This window comes from Dromiciops gliroides, chromosome 2, assembly GCF_019393635.1.
Source record: "Dromiciops gliroides isolate mDroGli1 chromosome 2, mDroGli1.pri, whole genome shotgun sequence".
Classification (NCBI taxonomy): domain Eukaryota; kingdom Metazoa; phylum Chordata; class Mammalia; order Microbiotheria; family Microbiotheriidae; genus Dromiciops; species Dromiciops gliroides.
Window position 1 is genome coordinate 663,608,221 of NC_057862.1, and position 24,445 is coordinate 663,632,665.

At 52.4% G+C, this 24,445-nt stretch overlaps 1 protein-coding gene across 1 annotated transcript; it reads right to left on the reverse strand.

Moving 5' to 3' along the window:
• Window positions 1–722: 722 nt before the first annotated feature.
• On the reverse strand, window positions 723–23,998 carry RPIA (ribose 5-phosphate isomerase A). Its single transcript, XM_043990126.1, has 9 exons — window positions 23,660–23,998; window positions 16,773–16,833; window positions 14,732–14,787; window positions 10,586–10,645; window positions 9,576–9,640; window positions 5,952–6,020; window positions 5,304–5,445; window positions 5,053–5,152; window positions 723–1,645 (listed from the first exon to the last, which is right to left on the reverse strand). Exons 1-9 carry the CDS (start codon window positions 23,996–23,998, stop codon window positions 1,548–1,550), a joined length of 990 nt encoding a protein of 329 aa, XP_043846061.1. The 3' UTR covers window positions 723–1,547.
• Window positions 23,999–24,445: the final 447 nt, after the last annotated feature.

Consider the following 24,445-nt stretch of genomic DNA (forward strand, 5'->3'; position numbering starts at 1 on the left):
GTAATGTGGCACTGTGGTAGAACAAGGAAGGCCCTCAACCACTTCTGAGTCCTGGATCCTTCTAGTAGTCTGCCTAGGAACCCTCACTCAGAGTAAAGTTTTGATATGTATAAAATATATAGGATTGATTACAAAGGGAGCAAATTATATTGAAATAGTGTCAATATGGGGCAGCTAGGTAGCTCAGTGGATAGAGCACTGGCCCTGGAGTCAGGAGGACCAGAATTCAAATCCAGCCTCAGACACTTAACACTCACTAGCTGTGTGACCCTGGACAAGTCACTTAACTCCCATTGCCTCACCAAAATAAATAAATAGAAATAAAGGTCAATAACTCTCCCATCCCAGGACAAAGACCTGCTGACCTTGCCCCAGGTTTCCTCAGTTAACTGGGTCTTTAGGGAATTCTAGAGGTTTTGGTCTTGGAAGAGCAGGAGGTTACCCTGATGTAGTGCAAGGCTTAATTAATAGATGTGGTCTTATCCTAAAACACAGGGACAGGGACCGGATCTGTGGGATTCCCGGACAGAGAAACACACTCCACCAATACAGCAGGTCATTCCCTTGTTGGTCAGAACATTCAAAGTGAAGCGACTTGGTTTGGGTCACATAAAGCCAGCAATACGTGTCAAGAGAAGACTTGACCTAGGTCTCTATTCATTACACTGAGCTGCAGCTTTTGTGCTAGGGCTTGAGAAGAAAAACACCAGCACGAGTGAGAAGACTGAAGTGGCACTGAGTTGTTTTATTTCAACACACAGAACGCAAAGGAGACATCTGATGCCCAACTGTGCAAGCAACAAACTGTAGGGTGAGCAAGGCAAACAAAGAATCCAAAAAAAAAGGTCAACAACAGAAAACAAATCCCCCTGACTAGAGGTACCTCCCAGCAGTATGAGAGTTGTGCTGGCAAACTCCTTCCTGGTGAGGGAGGCCAAGGGCTCCTGTGCTTCCCAGTCTGGGGGAGTGGCTTGACCTTGGCCGAGGGGTGATGAGTACGGAGATCAAAATAGCTCGTCCATGAAGGTCACTGCCAAGGCTTTCACTCGGCTCCACACACACTTGATCTAAAAGTGTAACTGCACTGAGAGCTATTAAAATGTAAACTCAAAAGCAAACCAACAAACCAAGAATGAAGGCGTAAAGACCGTCAATGGTTCCAGTAAGGCATCAGGGGCTGCTGGCCCGGCCCTTTAAGGACTGGGCTGGCACAGTGGCTCACATTTTGGGATTCCCCAGCAAACTAAACACTCAGAAACTTAAGAAATCAGCAGCCTCAAGTCAAGGACTCAAAAAACTGGGTTGTTGTTTTTTTTTTTTGGTAGTATTTCATATAAAACATGAAATCAAAGTTTTTTTTTTCTTTTCTTTAAAAAAGTGAGTATTTTTAGATAGAAAAAATATATATGCTTCTCTATTTCCTTAAAAAAAAAAAAAGAACGGGCATTCGGCAACATTTCAGGAGACCCCCATGCTCCAACCGGCCGTCCCGGGGCAAGAACGTTAAGGCAAAGGCTTCTCTGCCTCGGCGACCGGCGGGGCCTCGGTCAGTGAGACGGCCTCTCCCTCACGGTGACCGAGCCATCTTCCATGCCAAAGTAGACTCTTTCGGCCATGTTGATAAAGAGACCTGTGTCCACCACTCCTACAAGAAGAAACAAGAAAGAGCTAAGCCACCATTTCCTCATGAAGACAATGTGTGGCACAGTATGAGGGAAATGGGGGTTGTCACAAGTACTATTAGTACGGCATCTGTAAAAGAAAAGGATCACCTGCCTGCTCACTGCTTCTGTTGGGACAATCAGTAAGGGCTGAGGTGGAAGCAAACCTTGGACAGGTGAGCCCTAATGGAAGAGGCTCTTCCTTCTGCCCCCTCACACTAGAATCCCCCCTGCTGCTGGATCCCCAAAGCAATGCCACCCACCAGAGGTGCTGCAGCCCCAGCCTGAAGACCTCTGAGTAAGGGGAGCCTACCGCCTCCCAGACCCAGCAGACTCACTCACTTTTGTACAGCTCTAGTCATTGGGAAGCTTTTCCTAACATCAAACCTACATTCACAGTGGCTCAGTCTTAGGGAGAAGGGCCTGGGGGAAGCCACAAGCAGAGTGCCTCCAACCCATCTCACAGTTCCTGGAGGGCAAGGGCTACCTGTCTCCCTCAGGAAGTCGGATCCCCATGGTTGGTACCCAGCGCACACCTTAAGTAAATGCTGTAAGATCCTCTCCAGGCTAAATGCTGTGATATTAATTAGGGAACTTTTCTTTCCCATCAGAAACATGTGGATTTAGGAGCCACAAGAGAAAAGGGAAGGGAAGAAATGATCTCTTTCCATCAGGTCTGTATGGCTCTAGTGGTCATGGTCAAAGACCGAGTGGCAGTCGTGGCTTATGGATGCAGAGCTGGCCTCAGAATCTGAGGAGCCTCTGACACAGACCGGCTGGGTGGCTCACAGGTCTAATCCCCCCTCCAAAAGAGGGGGAGACAGGCTGTCCTACAAACAGGAATCAGCCAACCAAGACATTAGCATCCTCCCTAGAACGTGGGGCCCCAAACCGAACCCAGTGAATGAAACCAGGCATGATGTCCACTCGGGAAGAGCGGCCGGGGCTGGGGCTGGGAACGAAATATTAAGTACAAGCTATTCTGAATTTCGAGTCCTGCAGAGGTCAAGGTCTATCTCCCCATGAAAACAACTTTTTCCTAGGAAGTGTGGACTCCCATCTTGAGTTCGAGGATCTAGTTTACTGGACCAGGTAGGAGAAGAGGGAGAAAAGAGAACTCTGGGGCGACAGGCACTCAGGCCTGTCTGAGCCACTCTCTTGTGGCTGGTTACTAAGTGTCTCAGGGACAGCCACAGGAACAGGGATGACACTTCTTGTGGCTGTCCCTGAATGCAGAAGTGGGGATCACTGGGTAGACACTGCAAAGCAGCCGCTCTGGGACCGTGCACCAGGGAAACATTCCCAATAGATAAGAGCTGCACACAAGTGTAATGAGCCACCTCCCTGGGAAGCTCCAGCACAGGCCGGACAACCATGTGTGGACCCGCTGGAGAGTCGGGCTCCCCAACCCTGCGTGTGCCAGACAGCCCGAGGAAACCTCCTCAGGATTATGTTCCCAAATGACTACAATCCAGAGCATTACAAAAGAAACCCATTCTATCAAAATACATCACACACTTTTAAATAGGTGCTGAAGGCCCCCAGGGGCAGAGGGAGGGTCCCCTCGGATACAGCTTTTGCTTCAAGACGGATGGGCCCACAAGTGGGACACTGACGCTGTTTAGCAGCCCCTTGGCCTCCGCTTACTCGTCTGTGAAATGGGTGGGTTGGACTCGATGGTGGCTAAGGTGCCTCCCACCTAACAACTGGCGTCCCAATAGTCAAGTCTTGTAGCCTGGGCTCTGGGCAGGAGAAATACCGCCCCCTAGTGGAGACCAAGAGAAATCCTGCTAAAAAGATGCCACCTGGCATCGCTCTGCACCTGGCTCCTTCCATCATTCGGGACACTTATGGCTGGGCCGTCACTGAGCCCTCCGCTTTCTTGGTGCCTCTATCAACAGGTAGATTGGTAAGAGGCCATCAAGTTCCACCCAGTTCTCCGACTCCCTTACACAGACACCATAGCCCCTGCTTCTTTGCAGGGGTGGGGGGTTATGGGTATAGAGCGCTGCCATTGCATGTTTTTATGCTTCTCCCAGCCAAGAGAACTGAGGCTCTCCTGGGCTCCTTGGGGGAAAGACTCTTATAAGAAGTGGGTCCAGGGGCAGCCGGGTGGTGCAGTGGATAGAGTACCGGCCCTGGAGTCAGGAGGACCTGAGTTCAAATCCAGCCTCAGACATTTAACACTAGTTGTGTGACCCTGGACAAGTCACTTAACTCCAACAGCCTCACACACACACACACACAAAAAAAAAAGTGGGTCCAGTCCTTGTTTTCCCCACCTATAAAGAGACTAGAGACTGGACCTCTTGGTACAGGGAGCTCTCAGGAGAGATCTCTCCTGAAGCAGCCAGGCACCTTTTCTGTGACTGAGGTGGGGGGACACCCACCAGGGCCCCACAGCCAGGCTATGTCGAAGGAGGGGCTGAAGCCCACCTCCCAGTGGCTTCAAGGGCAGCACTAGGACAGGGATCAAACAAGTACTCTAAAATGAATGCTTCTGCTCCCTGCGGTGGGAGGGGTCCACATAGCAGCTCTTCTGAGGACAGTGAGGAGACCTTCTTTACTAAGTATCAGGGCCAAGCAGAGATGACCTTCAATAGAGCTCGTCCATTGACACTCCAGCAGGGCTACCCTGCTGATCCCACTCTCACTCAACGTCTGTTTGTCCAGTTAGAAAAGGGGGTCAAACTGGCCTGCCTCTAGCCCAAGTCACTGGGGTGTCAGACAAGGCCTTGCATGCTTTAATAACTCCTAGGAATAAAGGGTCACAAGATAGCCCCCATCCCCACCCCCAACATTCAGACCGCCTCAGAATGTCCCTCTGAGGAGGCAGAAGTTCTGACTTCAGCAGAATGTGGAATAAGACACAGAAATCCCCCCCCAAACTAAAGACTGGGGACAGTCTCCATCTTCAGCAGCCACAGGTGCCACAGGTGCCACGGGCACACCCGTGGCTGTCAAAGGTCAGGAAGATTTTCACACCGGACGTGTTGCTGTCAGGGGGGGCTATTTCTGCCTGAGGATTAGAGGCTCACAGGCCACCTGGCCCAACAAATACCTGAACAAAAGTCACGCAGGCTGGCCTGTGGACCTCCTCACACTCTGACTTTGGACAGCGCTCCTTAAGGACATCAAGCCTGATTCCCACCCACACTGCCCCTAGCTCTGCCCTCTGGGGCCAAGATAAATAAGCCCACTCCCTCTTCCAGCCCTCAGTCTGGAGTCGCCAGGGCCTCTGTGACCTCACTTGTAAATAAGGGGGGTTGGACACAATGGCCCTTGGGCCCCTTCCAGTTCTAGCAGTCATGCCCCCCTTGGTGTTTCCTTCTCCGGGCTCATCATCCCAAGGACCCCTAGGGGCTCCGCCCAGCCGACGCTATCGAGTTACCTGGTATCATTTTGATCGCCGTGTTCACTTCACTCCATTTGTGCACGCGGTCAAACTTCCAGTCCAGCAGAAAGTTTCCATTGTCCGTCACCACAGGGCCCTAAGAAGAAGCATTCCTGTTAAGGAGGGCCCTTGGGACAAGAGGGAAGCAGAGGCAATCCGGCTGCCCACCAAAGAGAGAGAGGGGAAGGGGCAGCGAGCGGCCGACCAGCCAGCTGCAGACCAATCTGGCAACACCGCTGGTCACTTACTGCCTTGCGCTCAGCCATGCGCAGCTCAGCCACTCCGCCAAACATCCGGGACAGGGCCCTGGTCACAGGCACGTACGCCATCGGGATGACTTCAATGGGAATTCCCTTCACCCAGTGGTCACCAAGGTTCTTTGAATCCTTCCTGCAGAATTCAGGTTAGACAACAAAGCCAAGATGACTGCTCTCAGCACAAACAGCAACATGCTTAGTATAAATCAAATCCCCCCAAATCTGGGCTTGCCAGAGAACCTCAGTGACATGTGGTGTGTCAGTGGCCGGCCTGCAGAGGGAGCAAGAACGGGGAGCTGCCTGTAAGATGGAGCTCCACCAGCAGGGTCACCCTGAAAACCCAGGGGACGAGTCTGACGTCCATCACCTCCTGCTGAACCATCCGGTCTGCAGCCCGTCCTATGTTCTGGCTCCCACCTTGGAGCTCACAGGGTGGACTGACCACCACAGTCAGTGGGTTTGCTCTGGGCCCCTGGCCTTCCTCTGGGACTTTCCTAAAACCACTCGGCTCCTTTGCCTTTATTTATTCTTCATCCGCAATGTGGCAACGGGACGACCTTAGCTACCTCCTTGGTCAGCCATACACATTATGCCACCAAGACAATGTCAAGTACGCACACATCTCAGGTCTTGGCCTACCTATAATCAGCAATAACGATGAAACATTTGGCATAGCCGGCTACAATCTTCTCCTGTGTCAGGCAGCCTCTGAAAATGGGAAGAAGCAAAACAAAAAGGATGAGAAGGGAAATTAAATTAATGTGATAAACAGACGCCAGGGTCAGGTCTGGAGAAGAAAAGAAGCCAACTCCCAACCTTTATGGGACATGAAAGGCTTAGCCCATGAAGTTCTCTCGATGGATCTGGCTGTTACCAAAGCATTTATGTTTATTAGTAAAGGTTGGACAACAGCCTCCTAAGAGAATGGTTAGAAAACAGAAGCAGAATTCAGCTCAAGGTCAGGAAGGACTTCCACCCCTCAGGGATGTGTGTCCCTAAAGAAGGACACCCAGAGAAGTTAACAGGGGCCTCCCCCCTCACTAGAGGTCTTCAAAAAAAGGGCAGATGAGCACGGCCCCATCTGTAAACTGGGCTTGGACCAGATGGCTGCTAAGGTCCCTCCCAACTTTAATCTAGGATCTTATAAATTTGTTCAAGCTATTACAGATAGGACTTTTCCCAGGTACATTAGTAATAACCTGAGGACCATTCCAATTCTCTGATTACATATTTTTATTTGCAGTCTATTCCAGATAAAGGCACTAATGGCTTTGAAAGGTGCCCTGAAGCATCTACAATGACCCATGACCCTCCCTCCCACCTCCAGTTCTGCCACTACCGTGGCCCCTCCCTTTGAATTACTGGCCCCACAATCACCTAAGACCCATCTGTTTATTCTTTGTCAGTTTAGATATTAACTGGGACATAGGTAAAGGTCCGCCAGCATGCTTTTCAGGGGGATTTGACTGATTTAAGGGCAAGGACAAAGAAATTCATAGGCTAGGAAATGCGTTTATTCCCCTGCTACTGAAGAGAATTTTAACTGGCCCATTACCAGGACTCCCCTTCAAAATAGAAGTAAGGATGGCTTTGTTTTTTGGATCTGACTCCTAGCACAGTACCTGGCACATAGTAGGTGCTTCATAAATGCTTACCCGTAAGTTACTGGTTAGCAGGGGACCCCCTACTAAAATCAGCAGCTTATTTTGTAAAATGTAGCTGCAGAAAAAATAGCATGGCTTGTGTTTGGGAGTAGACCTGCCACTTTATGGATATGGGGTATCCCAGATCCAACACCTTCTCTGCATTTTGTGGTCTCAAAGCACTCTCCAGGGCTTGCAGGAGGCCAAGTGATCACCCAGAGCCCGACAGCCCAAACGGCAGAGAAAGAGCTTGGATCCAGAGCACCATCTCCTACACCACAGGTCAGCAAAGCGCTTTGCATGTACCATCTCCCTGGATCCTCCTCCATCTCCTTAAGTAGCTACTACAATGATTCTAGAAGAAGAATTTGCCCAGGGCCACACATCTCTCAATGAGCAAATAAAGCACCCACTATGTGCTAGTCACTAGGAAACAAGTCCTACTCACAGTGAGCTTCCATTGTAATGGAGGTGTGTGTGTGTGTGTGTGTGTGTGTGTGTGTGTGTGTGTGTGTGTGTGTGTGTGTGTGTGTGTCTGACACAAGATCTGAATCAGGGCTGGGGAGGGGGCGCTAAATAAGGGGGAGGTGTCTAGGCCTCCATCGGGGAAGTGCTTCTGTCAAAGGGGTAGCAGCTACCAAGCAGGGCTATAGGGCAGGGGGAGCTCTGCTTGGAGGAAGCTTCACAAATGCTTGACGACCACGTGCCAGGCACTCTGCGAGTACTGGGGATGTAAATAAAGCCAAAGGCAGCCCCTGCCCTGGAGGGGCTCCCGTTCTAACAGGGGAGGCAGCGAGGAGGACGACCAGTATGGATAAACAGAACAGGGGCTGGGACAGGCTTCCTATTTAAAAGGTGGCTAGCCGGGGAATCCTGAAGTTGGCGATCAGGAGGGAGAGCCCTCCAGCCTCGGGAAGAGTCCAAGAAAATGGAGATTCTGGAACTGGAAGAGATCTTAGAAACGATCCAGTCCAACCCCCTTCACTTTACAGAAAAGACAGGCCCAGTTAGGTGCTAACATCGTACAAACAGGGGGAGGCACAGTCAGGATTTGAACCCGGGACCTAGCACTTTCCCAGACAAAGCCGCTGAGAACAGGCCAGAGAGCCGGGAGAGTCAGGACAGTGACTAAGTCCCAGAAGCAGCCAGGGGGTGGAGTGAGACAGCAGGGGAAGCACACAAACAGCTCAGGGTGAAAACAAAGGCTCTTAATGGGTACCCAGGGGTTTGTCTATCTTTAGCCCTTGCTCTAACGGGCGTGTCCCTGGGTCTTTAAGCAGGCCTCATCTGAACACAGGTGGTCTGGTTTTGATAGAAGCCCCAGAGGTGCTGGGCTACAGCATGACAGCTGACCTCACTCCTGGGGCTGAGCACCTTTCACCTGGTAGACGTGACAAACCTCTCAGGCCTGGGGGTGTCAGACCTGTGTAAAGATCTGATCGGGCATCTATTCGGGGTCAGGGAAGTGCCATTTGGAACCAGGCACTGTCTTACTCAGACAGGGGGTGTGACAAACAAGTTATATGGGTGGCTAGGTGGCGCAGTGGATAGAGCACCGGCCCTGGAGTCGGGAGGACCTGAGTTCAAATCCGGCTTCAGACACTTGACACTAGCTGTGTGACCCTGGGCAAGTCACTTAACCCCAATTGCCTCACCAAAAAAACCAAAACAAACAAGTTACGTACACCCAGGAGGGGAGGCTAGGTAGAGAGATGGAGCATCGAGTGGGTCACAAGTCACTTACTGCCCAGTGATGACAGCACTTTCCCAGAAAAACCTCAGGATCAATTTAGGCCACCTGTAGCTAACAGAGGAAGGCCGCTGACCCAGCCCCTAGCCAGGGTCATCAGAACAGCTGAAGCACAGGAAGGGAGGGGCTGCAGCAGCTCAGTCTGGAGCAGGGGCACTTAGAAATGGCTGAGACTCCCAGGAGTTTACCTTGGGAGAATGGAGTGATCAGAAATCGCCAGTCAGAACAAGGTGGGGGGTCCCAGGATTTGAGGGAGGGCCTGTACTGTAAAGAAAGGCTTCATTTGGATCCCATCTCTTTTCCAATCAGTATCAATCAGTTGGTATGATTTCATAGGGACAGTGATTCTAAGTTTTGTATGGTAGGCCCCAGAGCTGTGAGCTACAGGTTGTAAGTTCACCTGCTTAATCAGGAGGCCCCCACCCTTGTTTTTCCTTGTTATGGTGACCAAGCCCAGAATGACTTATTTTTGTCCTCCTGGACCAGTCTCTCTTGTCCAACATGAGCAGGTGACCATCTCATGACCACTCAGTCAGTGGAGATGCCCCATGCTTCGCCCAACCAAAGACCGCCCCCTGTTGCCTGCAAAGCAAGGTCTACCTACCAATGGGATTCTGTACTTTCTTCAGCCTCTTTAGAATGTCCAGGTACCAGGCCCTGGAAGAAGGGGGCATCAAAGGTCCACTTCATTAGGAGATCATGGATCCTTTCATGGTGTCACTGGCTCAGAGCTCTGCCAGTCTCTTACTGTAGGTTGGACAACACTAACCCTCACAATAGCATGAGCAAACTCAGAATGGACACACTCCAACCCTGACGAATTCTGAGCCAACATTCGTCTGCAGAGAGCTCCTGGCCCATAACACTCACCCGCCACCTTTGATGAGATTCAGGTCAGCATCTACTTCATCAGCACCGTCAATAGCAAGGTCAAGCTGTTGGGAAAGAAACCAGGGCAGATTAGAGACGTGTCGAGTCTGAACCCAGTCCAAACCCAGCAGAGCACGGGACACAAATTGAGTTTTAAAAAACGAATGAGAAAAAAACCAACAACATGATTCTGAACAGCCCTCGAATGCATGGCCCAGAGGGGGATCAGATGGCGGCTTCAGGGTGCAAGTTTCATCCACATGGGATGTCACCCTCCCTCCAAGGCAGATCCCCCCCCATCTATCCCCTAAAGTCAAACTCTTGCCACTCGCTGGAGATCATACGGTACAGCCCTCTGCCTTACGATGCCAGAGACTCTCGCTGCTGAAAAGTCTACCCTAAAACCTGCCCTCTGGTGGCTTCCACTCACTAGCCCTTCTGGATGATCCTCGGTCTGTGCTCTGGGGCCCAGCTTCTTAAACTGCACGTGGGGGTCACAGGAGACCTGGCAGCAATAAAAGGTTACGGGCACCCATTTTATACACCTACGTAACCTGGAGTTGTGTAAAATGTCTTGGGTGAAAAGGGGTTGTGAGTGGGAAAAGTTCAAGAAGTCTTGCTCCAGGCTCCTCACTATCTGTGCCCTTCTCTCATCCCTCACAGGGATGCAGAGCTCGGGACGAGCAGGGCAGTGCCAGGTGGGCCACCTCGAGTCCCCAACGTGAGGACTGGCAGGAGGAACCTAGGCCAGGAGAGCCATGTGGCCAGGTGCTGTGTGGAGTCCAAACTAGGCTTGACCTCGGGATAAACTTAGTAACCACTGTGGCCCGTGGCTTGGGCCGCATGGCCACTGAGGTCCCACCAACTTCAGCTCAGACCAGGAGTGGGCGGTGCTGCTGCTGAGGCTGCTTTTCCTTTAACCTGACACAGAATGAGGGCGCGGTCCCCAAGCCTGGGAAGGAAGGAAGGAGAGGGAGGCTGCTGTGAGAAGAATGGGGCCTCCTTCTCACCTCTGGGTGTCGGTCCAGGTCACTGAGGGGTAAGCCGTTCTGAAGTATTAGCTGCCGGGCCTGCACAAAGGAAGAAAGGAACATCACTCATACTTCTGAATTCCTGACGCATGGAATCCCCAGCCCCCCGTTTCATAGGCTCGGCTTTGCCATAGGCTTTTCCCCACATCCCAAACTGACTCAGCAAAGCAGGGTCTTCTCCCCAAGAGGCAAACCAGGAGAAGCCAGCCTCTGGGGTCGGGTGGAGGAGGAGGGGAGTGAGGGTGTAGAATTCAGTGGAAACATGGGAAACTCCATGAAGCCTCCCTAAAGATGCTTGTTACAAGTCTCTCCAGTCACTGGCTGGGTAGGGGAGCAGGAAGCCAGTGTCTACTGCAGAAAGAGCCCCCAGGGCAGGGGCCCTGAGCAAGCTCACTTCAGTTCTCCAGCCCGTGTCAGATGCGAGCCGGTCCAGCGGGCTTCCTGCCTTGTCTAGATCCAAACTTCACCACTCCCACAGCTTACACCTTCCTCCTCCAAGGATCCCGCGTCTCCATTTTGCTTTGTCTCCCCAACTAGACTGTAAACTCTGGGCCAGGTAATGCTTCACTTTTGCCTCTGAACCCCCCAAGATCCAGCAGCGTGTCCAGCACACACGAGGTCCTTAATGATGCTGACTGACTCAGCAGATTTTGACTTGAGAGAAAGTAACAGGTTGGCACAAATGCCAGACCAACAATGTGACCAAAAGTTTTTTTTTAAACAGCCAGACCTCAAAAACTCACAAAGCCCGAAAAAGGTTCTGGAAAGCCATCACCCGATGGCTGGCTAGTGGTAGGGACGGCACTGATGGCTGCCTCGGGTTACAAAGCATCTTTGTCCAAGCTGCTTAGACGGGGGTCAGTGTTTCTGAATACCACCAGGCTCGAGACAAAGCTCACTGCCGAGGCTTCCCCTCCCCCCACAAGAATCCAGAGCTAAGGGGCCCTGCACACAAGTGTTCAATAGGATGTCCAAGCCCTTCAGACAGCATTCAGTCCAATCCTTTCTTTGTACTGATGAGGAAACTGAGGCCAAGACCACACCAGGGGCCTGTGATCAATCCATAAAAAAGGTGAGAAGGATGCCCAAGTAATACTAAGAGTATAGAGAAAACAAGAGCTAATCATTAGCTCGGACCTCTGAGGCCAAAAATAAACTGTTCTTGGCTGGCAGCACGAGCCAACAGCTCTTACCACTTAGCAGCTGTGGGGCAGAGGGCTGGCAGACAGACCGGCTCCCGCTTCCTCCTAGTCCCCCTCCCCCAACCCGTAAGGTGGGCCAACAGAAACTTAGGATAACAAGGAAAGTGCCCTGGGCATAGGGACCTGGGTTCAAACGCTACCCCACCTCTTATTACCTACACAATCTTGGGCAAGTCGCTTCACTTCCTGAGCCTCAGCCTGTAAAATGACTAAATGATCTCCCTTCCAGCACAATACTGATGAGCTGACTCTGACTTGAGCCCTAACCCTCATTTCACAGAGGAAGAGGTAGCACAGTTGGTCAGGAAGCCCTGACTTCAGTCCTAGCTCTGAGCCCTACATAAGCCTGGACAGATCACTTAAAAGTGTCTCCTCTGCACTGCTAGGAGCTCTCTAATAGCACGGACTCATGGGTTCTGTAGGAAACAGGGCAGGTGGGAGCCCGGGTAAGGAGCAACCGGAGAGGCTTGTGTTTGGTCTGGAGCCAGAGGGTCTGAGCAGGGAGGGACAGGCTCAGTCAGGGCCACATACGGCAGCCACTATGTGGCCCCAGAATCACGGCGCTGTGGGGCCCACTGGTGCAGAGGCCGCAGCAGTGAAGTGCAGCTCAAGGCTTAATTCTGTCTGAGGTCTCAGAGGGCGCACCCTGGCCCCCACTGTCCCGAGTGGTGAGCACCTCCTAGGGCTCACACCAACTCCACAGCTCCCTCCATCTTTCACCTTGGACCACAGCCATATTCTTTTCATCCATCTTCTGCCAATCCTGTCCTTCCTCCCCCACCCCCAGCTTTCCAGACAACGGGACCATCAATCCTGGGAAGAATGTGTCAATCTACTGTGCTACAGCGTCACTCCCCTTCCCATTATAATATAATGTGAGCTATTGTTTATATGAGCAGAATCTAGCAGAGTGCTTGGTGTGTTCAAAGCATCTCGCTGCTAGGCAAGAATGTAGACGGCTCAGCATAATGCATCGCCACTATTAGGGAAGTTAGGAAAACCTGGCACCGAGCCTTACAAGGCGATGGGAGAGGCAGCATGGAGGGTGGCATCCCCGCTCAGGGAACAGCCTGGGCAAAGACCTGGAGGTGAGACATGGAGAACAGCGAGCTCGTTTGCCCAGGGCACAGCTGCTTGGATGTTCTCATTACCATCAAAATTGTTGTTATTAATGACAACTGACACCTTTCTTCTCATTGGATCCTCAAAACAATCCTGAAGAGGTTAACATCCCCAACTCTTTTTATTTTGAAGAACTGTCATGTGCTTCACATGATATCACGTATCACAGCATAATGATATTGATGATCATACTGCTTTCCCAAGGGGGAGAGGAGGGGCAGGAAGGAAAACCACTTGGAATTCAAAATTTTAAAAAAGGAACATTAAAAATGTACATGTAATTGGGAAATAGTTAATGAGATACATGTATTTTTAAAAGATATATGAAATATAGACATACACATACACACACACACATATATATTTATATTTGTGAGGCAATGGGGGTTAAGTGACTTGCCCAAGGTCACACAGCTAGTTAAGTGTTAAGTGCCTGAAGCTGGATTTGAACTCAGGTCCTCCTGAATCCAGGGCCAGTGCTCTATCCACTGCGCCACCTAGCTGCCCCACATATATTTTTTTTTCCAAGAGTTGTCAAGTGAAGCTGGGTTAGCAGGAGGAGACTCTTCTGCTTGGCCCCAAGGACCAGTGGGGGGAAGCAGCACAAGTGAGGCCAACTTCAGTTCAAAATGAGGCATGTGTTGCCAGCATCTCTCGTCCCAAAGCGAAAGTGCTGCCTCACCAGCTTGGGGGTCTCCTCTGCATGACAACAACTGAATGAGCAAAGGCACAAAAGGACAGGACAAATCAGGGGGAATGGAGCGCTCCCTTTGGCCGGTGAGGAGGAAAGGTTTGAAATAAGGTTGGGGGCGAGGGGGGGTTCTACCTCTCTCTGCACATCTGTACAAACCACTCACCATGCGTACAATGTACTCCAATCATCAGGCATTTATTTAGGCCCCATGCTAAATGCTGATGCTACAAAAACAAGACTCAACAGTTCCTACCCTCAGAGAGCCCAGGCTGCAGGGTGAGGGGTGCGGGGACATGCTCATGAGGCACTAGTAGCTGGGGTGTCATGTAGAAAGTGTTGCTAGAGCTGGAAACAAGGGATTCTAGGAGGCAGACGTGGGGGTGGGGAGGGGTTCCACGCATGAGGCCCTGCCAATATAAAGACCCAGAGATGAGAGGAGGAGGATCGAGTGTGAAACACAACAGGAGAGCTTGGAGGGAGGGATGTGCAGGAAGACAGGGGAAAGGAGGTCAGACCAGAGCCCCTGTCCTCCTCCCGTATGAAGCCTTCCCTCATTCTCAGCTCTAGTGCTCTCTCCTGCCTCAGTTACCTCTGCATACAATAATTTGTGTACATATTGTATGCCATCATCCCCTCTGACCAAGAGAACATGCTCCTTGGGGCATGCCTAGCAAGGTGCCTAGCACAGTGTCTTGTACAAAGACGCCTTTTCAATAACCAGCTGCTGAATCTAGAGGCAGGCCTGAGCCAGATAACAATCAGCCTCGAATGCCAAGGTAAGCGAGTTAAGCTTTTTTTTTTTTTTGCAGGGCAATGAGGATTAAGTCACTTGCCCAGAGTCACACAGCTAGTAAGTGTCAAGTGTCTGAGGCTGGATTTGAACTCAGGTCTTCCTGAATCCAAGGCTGGTGCTTTATCCACTGCACCACCTAGCTGTGCCACCTTTTTATTTGACAGACAATGCAGAGCCACTGAGAGGGAGCCACGTGATCAGAGTTCAAAATGAGGGAAAACTCCAACCCAGAGGATCAAAATGCTGACAGAATGACCAAATCAAAATAAGGAGCCGCCCCCAAGGGTGGAGAAGTCAAAGAAGCAGGCGCATACCTGAAAGGACGTAGGAATACAGACAACGCTCAGGTTTTCTTGTTTTACTCTTTCAGCTGTGGAGACAACAACAAAAAAAAAGCTTTTAATTCTTTCTTCCCTTCTCCATTTTTATTCAGAAAGCCTTTTTAAAAAAAAAAAGCCAAGGGGCAGCTAGATGGCACAGTGGATAAAGCACCGGCCCTGGATTCAGGAGGACCTGAGTTCAAATCCGGCCTCAGACACTTGACACTTACTAGCTGTGTGACCCTGGGCAAGTCACTTAACCCTCATTGCCCCACAAAAACAAAAACAAAAACAAGCCAAGAAATACTTCAAACAAATGCTCCACATTGCTGGCAGGTCTAGTCTGAAGGTTTGGGAGTGGAGGGAGAGAAACATCCCATCTGGGGTCAGCATGTGAATCCAAAATCAGCCGAGCTCTGTGATAGTGGGTGACATTAGGCAAGCCCTTTAACCTGTCAAAGCCAGCTTCCTGGTCTACAAATATGAAGATATTAGAGCAAACGACCCTCATCACCCTTTCCGCTCTAGGTTCTAGGAGGGGGCCTGGGATCGTGGGGGTCCAGGGAACGCCTGGTCCACAGCCTCTGTTAGCCTGGATCTTGAGGGGGTCACGCACAGCTGGTATGTAACAGGGGCAGGATGTCAATTCACATCTTCTGCCAAGGAGGGTGACCCTACGAAGGGTCATTTTTGGCCATTAGGCCCCAAATGCAACTTAACTGGCCCCAAACTTGTGCTTCAATTCAGAGGCTGAAGTGTGTCCTTCCACTCTGGATCTTTACCATACAAATGAACAGAAAGCATCAAGAACAACACTCCATCTAGTAAAAATGAAGTCGTGTAAAAACCGAATGTACCTGACTAACAGGAGTCAGCTGTGAGTCTATTTAACATTATTTTTGCTGTCAGCAAGCGGACAGGCGGGACATCCGTCAACTGGCATCTAATGGCCAAGGGCTCTAGGCCCTTGGGTTACATCAGCCCAGGAGAGTCATCAGGTTGGTGCTTTATCTCTAATGAAGGAAAACAGGTTACTAAAACCTGCTGAGCAGCCACCGAAGCGGAATAATCCCAGGGCCATGAACAAACTGAAAGGGCCAGATCAGGACTTGGGGAGTGGCCTAAAGGATTCCAGGGTCAAGAGGAAAAACAACTGGGAACCTGGACTCGAGCCCAGCAGAGAAAAGGGTGGCTCCATTCGAAGGGCCAATCTTCTCCTTTCCAGCCCAAGCAGGTGATCCTGGCTGGACAGGGTCATAGGCTCTGGCCTGACAACTCCCAGGAAGGCCTGACCTTCCCCCACCTGCTGCTGAGGCACAAATGCACAGGTCACAGCTGGCCCAGCACCGCTGTAGCCGGGCCCGTTTGTACATATAACCATCAACAAAGGGAACAAAGAGGGTCAGGGACAGGATACTGAGGTACGGGGACACTGGCATCAAAATGGGCTTGTGAGGCACAAGGCCTCACATTTAAATGCTGGCTTTGCTGCTCGTTGCCTTGCGACCTCTGACAAATCCCATAATCCCGTGGGCTTCAGAGCCTTATCTAGATAACCCTTGCCTTGAATGTATTTATGCCTGCATTTACATCTGTCCAAGGAGATTTCCTCAATTTTCACTAGTTTGTCTCAGGAAGCTCCCTTTGAGACAAAGCTCATCGTCCTGTGAGATCCCACTATCTCGGGACTCCACCTCCTCCCCACGTAAAGGTGGGCCCAGGAGATCCCAAACCTGCACTTCAGGAGGGGCTCAGCTCAGAACATCTCATTCCTCACCTGGCTGTGCTACTCTGGAAATCTGACTTTTCCCATCATGTCCAGTTTGCGCTACCACCACCTCCCCCCCCCCTGCCCTGAGCACAAACCTGTGCACCCAGCCCCCTGCTCGACTCTGGGTTCCCCCACCCCAAAAATCAGCAACAGCACAGGGAGTGGCCCAGGGCAGATGGGCAGTGCCGGGGAGGTGGTCTTTCCTCATTCTTTGATAACCCCCGGGCACTTGTGAGAATGAGGAAAGTGGGGACAGCAACGTACCTATCCTCTGTACAGCATGGACGATGGTAGAGCCACTGCCGATCCCCAGCACTTGATTATTCTGCCAAACGGAAAGAAAAGTACAAGGACGTCAGTAACCTGCTCCAGGACTGTGAGCTCCGGGGATTTCTCAAGTCTTAAAGTTTCTTTCCATCCATCTACGAGGTGTGCATCCTTCCCCATTTTACAGGGGAAAATTCAGCAAATGTGGGCTTCCTTCCCAATCGATTCCCGGCACTCCAGGCAGAGGTATCTCCGCCCTGGCCCCTGCACATTCCTTTAGCTTAGGGAGCACTTTGCCAGGACATGCACAGGTACACTAATGGAAGAGAACGCCAACAGAATGTGACCCTGGAACCCCAACGACCCGGCCTGGCCCCAGGAGAGGCAGGCTCCCCAAAGGCCTCCAGATCTCCAGGAGGAGGTGGGGGCAGCCACCCCTTCCCAGCAGCCCAGCTCATCTGTCCGGAGTTCTAGTGGGCAGCGAGTTTCCCCTGATATCAAGCCTAAGTCTACCCAGTAAAGCACCACAGCTAGGGCTGTCGACTGAGGCGGGATGACGATTCCATTGCCCTCCCTCCTCTCGGAGGCTATGGGGCACCACGGGGCCCAATGAAGCCTGCTGCCGGCTGGGTCTGCCCATCTTTGTTACATCCAGAAATGGCCATAAAGCAAAAGATACTGTAAAAATACATGAACTAGTATATTAAAATTCCGGTTCCCCTTCATCTCCTAAGATACCCATGTCCATTCAAATAGAAGCGGGGCCTTAAGCCAAACGGATCCCTGGTGGCCACCACACATGACCATCGTCTCTGCTCTACTGTATTTTTATTCGTTAGCTCTTTCTCAATTCCATTTTCATCTGGCTCTGGTGCATGTTTGACACCCCTCACCACCGCAGAGTCCTAAACTCCACAAGACCCACCACCGCTCATTACCAGTCACACCCACAGCCCAAGCATGAAAACCAGGCAGAGCCCTGGGAGAAAGGGGAGCTGGGGGAGAGCCCACGAGCACCCCTTCCTCTTGCTCTCACAGTTAGGAGACAAGGCCAGGAGAGAGGGAAGCTAAAGGAATGTGTAGGGGTCAGGGTGGAGTTACCTCTTGCCTGGAGTGCTGGGTAATCTATTGGGAAGGAAGCCCAGATGTTTTGACATAAGCCCACATTTGCTGAATGACTGAATGAGTAAATTTTGGAGTAGCCCCAGGTTCCCTGGCAGGCAAGAAGCCATCTCAGCAGGGGAAACTCTGGAGGATATCTTCATTCTGGCTTCTGGAGGCCCCCAAAGTCTGAGAAGTAAGACTTAGAGAACCAGTCAGAATGGTTTAGAACAGCTGGGTGTGTTAAAGAAGGGCCCATCTCTTATACTGTGGTGCAAAGGCAGGCAGGAAGCTTCCTCCTCCCCTCGGCCCTGCCTGTGTGACCCTGGCAAATCGTTCAGCCTCAGTTTCCCCTCCTGTAAAGGAAAGGGGCTGGAACAGCTGGCCCGAGGTCCCTGCCAGCTCTCAATCTACAATCCTCTGAAATCCTATCTCCAATCGGAGCGGCTCCTGCCGGACACAAGCAACAACCCCTGAGCCCAAGAGAATACGCTATCAAGAAAGTTTACAAAGTATTCTTTGCTGAGGAGTTTTAGTGCAGCTGCTAGATTAACCAGAAATCGTGAATGGGAGCCAGATATCTGGGAGGCCTGAGGCCTGAGCATAACCTCCTGGTAACTCCTGATAAAAAAGCCCAAACCCCAAACAGTTCTGCCAGTCTCCCCCTCTCCTCAGCCCCAGGACCCTGCAGTTTAGAACCAAGTGGCTCTGTGACCTTCTTTTCAGGTCGGCCCGCCTCAAAGAAGTCGTTCAGTTTGAGGAAACTTCATCTCTTCTCAAGTATCTTGGATCTTGCCCATGGTCCAGTTACAGATTAAGAGCTGAGGGGGGGGGGAGGGGAAGAGTGGAGGAAGGTTTAGGGAAACCCTACACCTTGGGAGCTGCTCTCCCAGGGCAGAGAGGGGTCCGGAGAAAGGTCCTGGAAGCAGCTCCAGACCTCAGACAGAAGCCAGCAGCTGAAGACCACAGGCCCTATGGGGAAGTTACAGGGCAATGAAGAAAGGGACAAAGACTGTGTAATAACAGCATCGATCCCTCCAAGCCAGAGAGGCTGTCCTCCCCAGAGGCCCATGGGGATCTGGGCTGTATGTCCCAAGTTCCTGTGACTACCCCCAGCATTGCCTTTTCAGCAATCACCTTGGGGGGGCGGGGGTGGGGCACAGAAAGAACACTGGAGTTGAGAGACCTGGGATCAATGCTGGCTTTGCCAATTTTCACTGTGTGAAAGTGAGTAAGGGCCTTGGCCTCAGTTTCTTCACTTGGAAAAGGGGATAATATTGACACTCCCTATCCCACAGGGCTGTCATAAGGGACAGAGACAGGGGCTTAGCCTGTGATTCCTTTGGCATTAGGAATTCCTAAATGAGGGAGCTCCTTCCACCAGTGCAGGCCACAGCCCCCTCTCTTCAATTCCTGGCTGAAGCTGCCTAGAACACCAAGAAGTTAAGGGGCTGGCTGAGGGTCCCAGGGCTGCTAAATGTCAGAAGCAGGAGCAGGACCTCCTGGTTCCCAGGCTGGCTTGTAAGTGTGACCTCACCATGCTGTTATTATTAACAGACCCTCAAGGCCAAAGGCAGACGGAAATAGTATTCTGGAGTAAAAAAGGAAAAGAATCTAAAGGCTCGTAGACGCCATCGCTGTGGCTGGCGAGGTGCTAGAGAGGATGCCGTGCAAGTCCTGAAGTGAGAAGGGCTCAGTTCACACCCTCCCTCAGGCTCCTGAGAACTGTGTGACTGGCAGCTCATTTCACCTCTCTAGGCCTCGGTTTCCTCAACTGCAAACTGGGGATAAGAGAACAGCCCTTCCCTGCCAGGGCGGTGGTGAAGCTCAAACAAGACAATACGTGTAAGCACCCAGCACAGTTCTAGTTATCACTATCACTGTGATTAACAGCTAACACTTACAATCAATCCCTTTAAGGTTAAGGCTGAGGAACAGTGGTGGGAAAAGCCACTAAAGAAAGCTCGGCAGGAGACCTCAACTGTCCCAAAGGAACTTAAGGATGACAAACGGAAGAAAGACGGAAAACCTGGCAAAGATGTTTACAAAAAACTTTTCTCAATCCAGGGCAGCTCGCGCGTTTGGAAGCTGAAGCCCCAAGACCAGATGTGTTTAGAGGAAGCGGTGATGTCACTGGAGAAAACAGCTGGAAAAACAGCTGGACTGGACCAAAGGTGTAGAAGAGGAGGATCCCAAGGAGGCAGGAATTTTGAGTGTCTCGAGACATCTGAAGTACGGACAAACAACCAAAGGTTGGGAAAAATACACAACCCAAAGAGGTGAAAAAAATATCAATAACCCACCCACACAGAGGAGGCTGCAGTGGACAGAAGTCCTACCTCTGATCCATACTGGCCACCATTTAACCTCCAAGTGCCCGAAGGCATAATCTGACCTGGGAGTTCCCCATACTAATGGAATCACAGGTTCAGATCCTATCCCTTTGGCTCTGTGGGTCTTTCCCATCAATATATAGTTATGTAAAAATATCACTGTGAGAATAGTATTTATGAGAACGATCTTACACATGTATTGCAGGCCCCTTTGATGAGGGTGTTGGGTGTTTGTTGACCATAAAAAAAGCATGTGGTTTAGCAGAGCAAAACGCCACCTAAGGGTTCTCTTTCAACAAGGTGGCTCCCTTGAGAGTCCTTGGAAGAGACTGACAGGTAGCAACCTCGTTCAATCTCTCTGATTATTAATATTAGATATGGGATAAGGCATAAAAGAAACAAAAAGCTTACTGTCTTAGAGGACACAGTGCAAAAGCACCAATAAAAGAGGGGGTCCCCATAGAATCTACAGTATAGATGGTGAGCGAGGTTCTCCGAATGCTCCTGATTGCAGATGCCACTGTGCTCACAGAACATCTCGGAGCCTCCATCAGGCCCGTCCACAAAGCACATGGAGAATGCCCACTGCCCAGATGAGGCCATGCAGCACCTGGAGGGTCGGCCCTGCTGCAATATGACAAGCTTGTATGTGCCCTACAAGTGGGCAAGCTGAACAGGAGAAGGAGAAAGCAACGGATTGCTGCTGTTCTCTCACCAGCCCAAGTCTCTTAATGACAAAGGACCCATCTTTTTTCCACAGAAACAGTCTTCTGGCGATGCTGGATTTTACAACAAGCCACGGAAATCTACGGTCTAAGAATCCAAGCTGAGTGAGGATCACGCAGAACAATGGAGAGAGGCCCGTGGTGGGCCAGAGAACTATGCAAGAAAAGAAGCCTCAAGTTGTTTGTTATCTGAGCCCTGCATGATCAGGACTGGGCTGCTCATGGAGTGGCCCCAAGGGACAGAAGCCATGAACAGCCCACATGCTCCACTGGTATCAACACGATGTCAAATGAACCAATGAATGAACACTTATTAAATGTTTACAGAGAGCAAAGGTCATCCAGGGCAGGGGCCAAGTAGAAGAGGGAATCCCGGAGGATAGTGAGGACACTCAGGAGGGTGTCTGGGAGCTCTTATCCCCCCCAAGATAACATTGCAGTCACTGCAGGGTGGCCCTGAACATCTCAGATCTAAATGAGATCTCAAGCATCCCAGCACGGAGAAGAGTTGTGAAGGATGGGCTGATTTTCCTACCAGAGTGTAGGAAAAGGACTGGAGAATTACCCACATAGACAAGAAGGTAGATCTATAGGATTATACAGCCCTAGCCACCCTAGGTAACAATTTTCTGTAGAAAAAGGCATTTAGCAATCCAGTAATCCTGTAAGGTAGGGGCTGTTGTTACCATTACCATCATCATCAACTCCATTTTGCAGAAGAGGAAACTGAGGCAAACAAAATTAAGTGACTCGTCCAAGGTCACACAGCTAATGTGTCTTGAGGCAGAATTTTAATTCCAGTTTTCCTGACTCCAAGTCCAGCACTTTATCCACTGCACCACCCATCTTCCATTCAAATTTAGGCTATGCTACTTACAACTTATGTGGGGAGAGAGCCTCAGTTTCCTCATCTATAAACTGGAGGTTTAAATGAGATGATGATGAGGTTTAAATGAGTCTCAATTCTAATCTATGCTCAACCCCTCACACCCAAAATGATAAATGCATAGGAAGAGAATAATAGTGGGTGTCTGACTGTATAGGACAGCTAGGTGGAGCAGTGGGTAGAGAGCCAGACCTAGAGTGCAGTCAAATCTGGCTTCAGGACCTTGGGCAAGTCACTTAACCCTGTTTGCCTCAGTTTCCTCATCTGTAAATGAGCTGGAGAAGGAAAAGACAAAGCACTCCAGTATCTCTGCCCCCAAAACCCCCAATAGAGTCACAGAGTCAGACATGACTGAAAACAACTGAACAAGGGATTATTTACCTTTCCACAACCCACTATGATCTGAGATCCTTTTGGACTGGAGTGAGCCCCTAGCACAGAGTAGACTGCCAGCACGCACTCACTGAGTATTTGTTGAATAAGTAATGAATTCCAAAGGGAAGGGAAGATTGGATAGCTTGAACACTCCATTAAAGGAACCAGGGGAGGAACTAGGTTAGGATGGGCAGGAAGCTCCATTTCCCCTTCGGGCTCACCCCGCGGGGCCCAGGCTTGGGGGGCGGGGTCATTTGCGGCGGCTGGCAGGGTCCCAGGAGCCCTCGGTTGTCCCAGCTCTGAGGCTACAGCCCGTGAGGAAGAGCCGGACCTCAGGACTGGATGCGCTCACCGACTCACCCACAGCGCGCACACCATCAGAACTTCATCCGACCAGAGTCTGCCTAAAAGCGGAGCCGGCCCGGCCCGGGAAACCCCCAAACCCAGGCCTCCGGTCTCTTCTCCCTTCGGTAACTATCTGCCCCCGCCCCCAGCGCCCCGGACCGGTTAGTCCAGAAGAGCACGGGCCGTACGATGAACCCTAAGCCAGTGCGGGGTTCCGGGCTCCGGCGAGTCACAGCACCCCTGAGGGCGGACCTATTGGGGAGGGGGCGAGCGGGGGACAGTCTAGAGGAGCAGAAGCGGGGTGACGGCCGGGAGCTCCCCCGGGGCAGGGAATCCCGCCTGGCAGCCTTCCCGGGGGTAATGGGCATAATTAGCTTGATTGAGGCCGTAAATCGACTCCAGGAAACGGACTCCACCTCTTTTCCCCGGGCTGGTCCCCCGCCCGCTCGCATCTTTATCAGCCGGCCGATAAGGAGGAAAACCCCGGCTGACCCCGGCCCACTTCGGGGAGAGGGGGCACGGCGAGACCTGCCCCCGATGGCGGGCACGGCCCCCCAAGTCCCGACCCCACGCCGGCAGCAGGTGGACGCCAACTGGAGGAATCCTCCCGGACCCCGGCCGGAACACAGGGCTGGCCGGCCCGGGGCACGGGGTGGGCGGGGCGCGCACCCCAACACCGCCCGGACCCGGTCTGCCCCGAGCCCCGTGGGCGCCTGGGATCCCCCCAAGTGACAAGGTGGGGGGGCCTTCCCCGCTCCCCCGCCCGCCCCAAGCACGGGTCACGCCCCACGCACAACTTTCCAGGGGCGCCTCTGACCCCACTCAATTCAACAAGTGCCGGGAGCGTGAGGACACAAAGACCCAAGGAGGGGAGGGGCAACCGTGCCTGCCCTCGAGGGGCTTCTGTTCTAGGACCCCCGACTTTACAGGGCAAGCATCCCTCCCCGTTCCCACTTTACAGATGGGGAAACAGGCTGGGAGACGTCTAGGAGTTCGGCCGAGTCGAGGGCGGGATTCGAACTCCTGTCCGACCAGCGCTCCCTCCCCCTCCCGGGCGGAATCGGGAGGGCTTCCCGGAGGAGGAGGGCCGGGTGGGGGGGGTAAGAGGGGGACGCTCACCCTCACGTGGTTCTCCACGGCCGTGCGGCCGGCCAGCCGCTTAGCTTCCTCGGTCTTGGACATGGTCCGGGCAGTGGGTGCCGGCGGGAGCGGGGGCGCGGGCGCGAGCGCCGGAGCGGGAGCGGGAGCGGGCGGAGCGCGCGCCGGGGCCGCGGCCGAAGCCACTATATGTCCGCTCCCACCGCCCGAGGGCTCGCGCTGGGGCGGCTGCACGTGCGGCTCTCCCGCCCGCCAGCTCCCCCCGCCCCCTGACGAGGCCCCGCCCCCGGCCCCGGCCCGCCCGGGCAGTGGGGCCAGGACCCGCCCGTAAAGCGTGCTGAAAGGCCCCGGGCGCTGCATCCCTGCCGCCTTCGGCCCAGCCGCGCCTGCCTCAGCTCGCTCCGCCCCAGACCGCCCCGGAAGTCGGCCCTGGCCGCGAGGGAGGCCGCCGAGGGCTCTGGGGCTTCTGGGAAATGTAGTTCCGGTGAGGGGCCGACTTCCGCGGCCTCCCGGAAGCTCGGACTACCAGCCCCAGGAGGCAGCGCTACCCAACCTGCTTGCGGCCTCTGCGGCTGTCCGGGGCATGCCCTAGTTTGTCCTATCCTGGTTTGCAAGCACCGGCTCACGTGCTTGGGCCCCCCCCCCCCAAAAAAAAAACCGGCATAGGTGCTCAGGCTTGGCTCCCTGAGCTTGAGCTCCTAACTAGGGGTGGTCCGTGGTCACCACGCTCTGGGGAGTGGGGGGTGGGAGTGTCATGGGGAAAATAGGGTAGGGGGTTTGGGTTTGGGATAGGGGTAGGGGTTTGGG

Bases quoted from the DNA above. Each gene is read 5' to 3' on its own strand.
- RPIA (XM_043990126.1), bottom strand. From the start codon at position 23,998: ATGCAGCGCCCGGGGCCTTTCAGCACGCTTTACGGGCGGGTCCTGGCC. The intron at 14,788-16,772 runs GTACGTTGCTGT...TTGTCTCCACAG, and splicing joins CCATGCTGTACAGAGGATAG to CTGAAAGAGTAAAACAAGAA. The intron at 5,446-5,951 runs GTAGGCCAAGAC...TGAATTCTGCAG, and splicing joins ATCGTTATTGCTGATTATAG to GAAGGATTCAAAGAACCTTG.